We start from the raw sequence: 5,742 nt of genomic DNA, 5'->3' as shown, positions 1-5,742 counted from the left end.
TCACTAGCTTGACGTATGAAATGAATTACTCATGATAATGGTTGTGGTTGAGGTTTGTGGCAGGGTGTGCAAGTCAATCTCCTCAACCTCCTCCAAGGGGGCTAAATTTTTCAGGAAGTGCTTCAAGCTGTGTCTATTTACCATAAAGTTCTTGCTAGTGGAGTCATTTTTTATTTCCACTGCACCATGAGAGAATACCTTTGTGACTGTAAATGGACCTATCCACCTTGATCTAAGCTTTTCGGCGATGAGTTTGAGGCAAGAGTTGAACAAGAGGACCTTTTGACCAGTGCAAAATTCTTTCCTTGATATCATCTTGTCATGGTACCTCCTGATCTTTTCTTTATAAATCCTTGAGTTCTCATAAGCCTCTAAATGCAGCTCCTCTAATTCTTGCAGTTGCAACTTCCTTTGTTCTCTAGCTAAATCGTAGTATAGATACAAGTTTTCACTGCCTAATATGCCTTGTGTTCTATTTCAACTGGCAAATGACAAACTTTTCCATAGACAACCCTATATGGAATCATGCCTAAGGTGTCTTGAATGCAGTCCTATGTGTCCACAATGCATCATCAGCTCCAATCTTTTCTGTGGGGCTGCACTACTTTCTCAAGTATCTTCTTTATATCTCTGTTAGAGAGCTCGACTTGCCCATTCATCTATGGGTGATGAACAGTGGAAACTTTGTGTAAAACGTCATTTTTTTAGCAAGACTTCCGTTGTTCTATTGCAAAAGTGACTTCTCTGGTCACTCATAATGGCTCTAGGGATTTCAAACATGCAAAACAAGTTGCTACGACAAAATCTACAACAACCCTGGCATCATTAGTCCTGGTAGCCTTGACTTCCACCCATTTTGAGACATAATCAATAGCAAGCAGTATATATAGAAAACCAAAAAATGATAGGAAGGGTCCCATGAAATCAATACCCTAGACATCAAAGATGTCACAATATAGTATGGGTTGTTGAGACATCTCATGTCTCCAAGTGATTGCTCCTCCTGCTTTTTGGCATCTTTCACATGTGGAATATGTTTGCCAGGAGGCCTTGATACAGTCCTACATCTAGCACTTTTCTTGCTGTCCTCTAAAGTCCAAGATGGCCTCCTATAGCTGAGGCATAACAGAACTGTAGTATGAATGAGATTTCTTCATCTAGTATGCATCTTCTGATGACTAGGTCATTGCAAAATTTTCATAAATAAGAGTCGTCCCACACATAATGTTTGACATCACTCTTAATCTTTCCCCTTTGAGTCCTTGGTGCATTTGCTAGAGAAGCTCCTGCAACTAAAAAATTAACAATGTCAGCATACCAAGGCACTTGTGAGACACATACAACTCCAAGAGTTGCTCATTAGGAAAATCATCTTAGAGTGGAATTTCAGGAACTCCCTCTATTCTGCTCAAATGGTTTGCTATCAAATTCTGAGTTTCACTTCTATCCTAGATTTCTAAATCAAACTCTTGAAGTAAGAGCATCCACCTTATCAGCCTAAGCTTAGAATTTGTCTTTTTCAGCAAATACTTCAAAATAGAATGATCAGTAAAAATCACAACTTTCGACCTTAAGAGATATGACCTAAACTTATCCAATGCAAAGACTATGACCAACAATTCTTTTTCAGTTGTGGTGTAATTACACTGTGCTAAGTCCAGGATTCTGGAAGCATAGTAAATAACATGGGGAAGCTTACCAACCTGTTGTGCTAAGATAACTCCCACTGTGAAATTTGATGCATCACACATCAATTCAAACAGCCTTCTCCAATCTGGAGGTTGGATGATAGGTGTGGTGGTCAAGGCCTTCTTAAGAATGTTAAATGACTCTTTACACTTCTCATCAAAGTTGAACTCAGCTTCTTTTTGCAAAAGTTTGGAAAGTGGAATGACAATCTTGGAGAAGTCCTTAATGAATCTCTTGTAGGATCTTGCATGACCAAGAAAAACACAAACCTCTCAGACACAAAAGGGGTAAGGCAATTGTGCAATAATATCTAATTTTGTAGGATCTACCTCAATGCCTTTTTCAGATATAATATGACATAGAACTACACCTTGCTCTACCATGAAATGGTATTTCTCAAAATTTAATACAGGGTTAGTCTCTATACATTTTTTCAAAACTTTTTCTAAGTTAACTAAGCATGCAAAAAAAGATGGGCCATATACAGTGAATCATCCATAAAAAAAACTTCGTTCCACTAAGTTAGAAAAAAATGCTCAACATACATCTTTGGAATGTGCCAAGAGCATTGCATAAGGCAAAAGACATCCTCCTATAGGTGAAGGTGCCAAAAGGACATGTGAATGTGATTTTTTCCTAGTCTTTAGGTGCTATGCATATCTGGAAATAACCAGAAAAATCATCAAGAAAGCAATAATGAGACTTGCTAGCTAACCTCTCTAACATCTAATCAATGAAGGGCTGTGGAAAATGGTCCTTTTGGGTTGCTTAATTTAGTCTCTGGTAGTCTATACAAACTCTTCAACTATTCTTAACTCTGGTGGATATTAGTTTGTCCTTCTTATACCTCACCACAATGAGTCCAAATTTTTTCAGAATCACTTGGACCGAGCTGACCCAAGTGTTGTCTGAATTGGATAGACGATCCTAGCTTGTAGTAGCTTGGTGACCTCCTTCTTTACCACATCCAATATAATGGGATTCACTCTCCTTTGAGGCTGTTTCACTGGTTTAACACCCTCCTCTAACAGTATTTTGTGCATGCACAAAGAAGAGCTAATTCTAGGAATATCAGCAAGTGTCTAGCCTATGGCCTTCTTGTGCTTCTTTATCACTTCAAGTAGTCTCTCCTCCTGATCAACATCTAGCTTGGTTGAGATTATCACAAGAAGATTTTCATCTGCTTCCAGATAAGCATATTTCAAATGTTCTAGTAAGAGCTTAAGCTCCAAGGTGGAAGGTTGCTATATAGATGGAAGTGATTTGCCATTTTTATTTGTTAGAGCCTATGCAACATTCAAATTATGAGGGTTAGATTCACAAATAGGAGTATTTATACAATTAGAAAAATTAAGAAAAGAATCTTCTTCTAAAAATTCAGAAAAATTGTCATCTATCAAGGCATCAAAAAGATCAATGTGGAAGATAGAGTGTTCTTCATGTGGGTGCTTCATGGCATCCAGTATGTTAAAGCGCACTATTTTGTCTCCAAATTCCATGGTAAGTGTCCCGACATACACATCAATTTTCATTCTTGCAGTCTTTAAGAACGGTCTTTCTAGGATTATTGGTGCAGTACTCTTCATTGATTCTCCTTCTTGCATATCTAGGATGTAAAAGTCAGCTAGAAAAATGAGGTTGTTTACTCTCACTAATACATCTTCCACAATTCCAGCTGGATTTGTTATGCTTCTATTGGCCAACTTGATAACCATACCTATGGGCTGCAAGGAGCCAAGAGATAACGAAGTAAAAATAGACAAGGGCATAACAGTGATGGATGCTCCTAGATCTAGCATAGCATTATCAATTCTATTGTAACCAATGATGCATGGAATGGTAAATGTCCCTGGGTCTTTACTTTTCTCAGGCATTGTAGACTTCTATTTCTCAAAAAGTGTAGAAACATTCCTACCCATATTTACCCTTTCATTACTCTTCAGATGCCTTTTGTGGATACACAAATCTTTTTCAAAAATTTAGCAGATTTAGGTATATGTTGATTGTATCCAATAGAGTTAATTCACCTCTATCTTTCTAAAGGTCTCTAAGATCTCTTTCTCGATTTTCTCAATCTTCTTACTTGTCTGGATAACTCTTTGAGAAAATGATAGAAGAATTGCTCTTTCAACATTCTCTGCAACCTTTTGTTGGACAGGTGTAGGTTTTGGTTGTTCCTAACTATTTTTCTCTCCATTCTCATCAACTGTAGCTGGAGTACAACTTGAATCTTCCTTGTCTTTGAGCATTTCAGGCTCTTGCATCACTCTTCTAGATCTCAAGGAGGCTAACTGTCCTATTTGTTTTTCAAGAGTTTTGATGCTAGCCTCAGTTCTTTGCTGGAAAGTGATGTTGTTCATAACCCTTTATTTTATGAGCTCTTCCAATGATGGCTCATTCTTCTAGGGTGCACTAGGTTGTGATGAAGATAGTTGGTGATGTTGTGGAGCTTGTTGTGGTTGATGGGGTTTACTTGGACCAACATGATATGTTTGATAATGGTTGCTTTGTTGCTGGTTATTCTGATGCGAAGAGTCTTGCCATATCAGATTTGGATAGTTTCTCCAGCCAAGGTTATATCTGTTTGAAGATAAATCCTAATTAGGTGGCTGTTGTGGCTGTTGAAAAGGAAACTTGTTAGTGTCAATATTTGCAGCATAAACTTAGGGATTACCTTCTAGAATATCAGTTTCTTGCAATGTGGGACAGCTATCAGTATAATGATATGTGGCTGAGCATATCCCACATAGCATGGCTGGAATAGGTGATGATGGATGTACAGGTATAGCAGCATTCTTTTGCATCAAAGCTAATTGATTCACAATGTAGGCCAACTCATCAATCTTGTGCTCCAATTTGTTAGGCTCTGCTGTCTGGATTTCACTCACACCTCTAGTCACATAAGAATTTTGTCTTGTTGCAAATTGCTAGGATATTTTCAATCAAATTGTGGGCTACATCCGGAGTCTTGTCCACAAATGCTCCTCCACTTGCGATGTCTATCATGCTCTTATCCATAGAATGTAGCCCTTCATATGAGCAATTGATCACTAATTTAGTGGTGGGGGCAACTAGCACACATTTTTTTAAATTTTTTCCGGTATTCATAGAGTGTTTCTCTCTCAATTTGTCTTATCTCATAAATTTCTTTTCTTATAGATGCAACTCTTGATATTGGAAAGAACTTCTCCAAAAAGAGTCTCTCAAATTTTATTTTTAAGATAAAACTAATTTGTTGTATGCAACATTACAAAAAGATTTAACAATATTTATTAACTATATTATATTTTATAGAAGTTTATAAAATATTTACTATTATTTTTAACTTATTTTTAATAAACAAAGTTGATGATGAAAGTTTAAATTACAACCTATAAAAACAAAAATTAATAATATAAATAATAATAAAATTGTTATGTTATAATATTTTAAAAATTAAAAAATAAACATAAATATAAAAATAATAGTAGTAATTAATTTAAAAATATTTGTTATATTTTAATATCTTTAATATAATAATTATATTTTAAAAATATTATTTTAAATGTTTAATTTTAATTATAAGAATTAAGATTAATAAAAAATATTAGTGGTAAAACGTAGTTACGATAAAATTTTATAAACTAATATAGCACGGAGATTTAATAAGTAAAGATATAAGATATTATACCTTCATACATATGAATTTGGATAAATAAAAAAAATTAATTTTAAAAAATAGATTTAGACACTAAATCAGTTACACAAATATAGTTAATCAAAAAATCAGTTTAATATGAATCTAGATTTTTAAAACTGGTTACCAATCAGTGACTTGCCGCTGCCTCTTGCGGTATTCGCCTTGTACATTCAGGTCCAGCTATCATGGGATCATTCTGCCCCTTCGAGACTGGACAGCATACAACCACTGAAGAGTTAATACCTAGTTTCCACAACCATTTAAGACATTTGAGGAAACTCCTTAGGTGAGGGGAAGGAGCGAGGAGAGCTGTTGTTGCTATGGAGCTCCCCCAGAGGGAAAAGATGCAAAGGCAAGATCCCCTTTTGTTAACC

General features: G+C 35.8%; 1 protein-coding gene across 1 annotated transcript; it reads right to left on the bottom strand.

The window, feature by feature from the left end:
* Positions 1-805: 805 nt before the first annotated feature.
* LOC113851946 lies at positions 806-3,563 on the bottom strand. Its single transcript, XM_027482220.1, has 3 exons — positions 3,208-3,563; positions 1,489-1,932; positions 806-1,115 (listed from the first exon to the last, which is right to left on the bottom strand). Exons 1-3 carry the CDS (start codon positions 3,561-3,563, stop codon positions 806-808), a joined length of 1,110 nt encoding a protein of 369 aa, XP_027338021.1.
* Positions 3,564-5,742: the final 2,179 nt, after the last annotated feature.

This window comes from Abrus precatorius, unplaced genomic scaffold, assembly GCF_003935025.1.
Source record: "Abrus precatorius isolate BTA unplaced genomic scaffold, Abrus_2018 Scaffold10, whole genome shotgun sequence".
In the NCBI taxonomy this organism is placed as follows: Eukaryota; Viridiplantae; Streptophyta; class Magnoliopsida; order Fabales; family Fabaceae; genus Abrus; species Abrus precatorius.
Note: the sequence above shows the minus strand (reverse complement) of the source record. Positions and strands in the feature narration are given on the sequence as shown.

Coding starts and splice junctions, on each gene's coding strand:
- LOC113851946 (XM_027482220.1), bottom strand. CDS start 3,563: ATGCCTGAGAAAAGTAAAGACCCAGGGACATTTACCATTCCATGCATC. Junction 1,933..3,207: donor GCAAGAATGAAAATTGATGT/GTATGTCGGGAC, acceptor TGGTCATGCAAG/ATCCTACAAGAGATTCATTA. Junction 1,116..1,488: donor TCTAAGCTTAGGCTGATAAG/GTGGATGCTCTT, acceptor GTTATGCCTCAG/CTATAGGAGGCCATCTTGGA.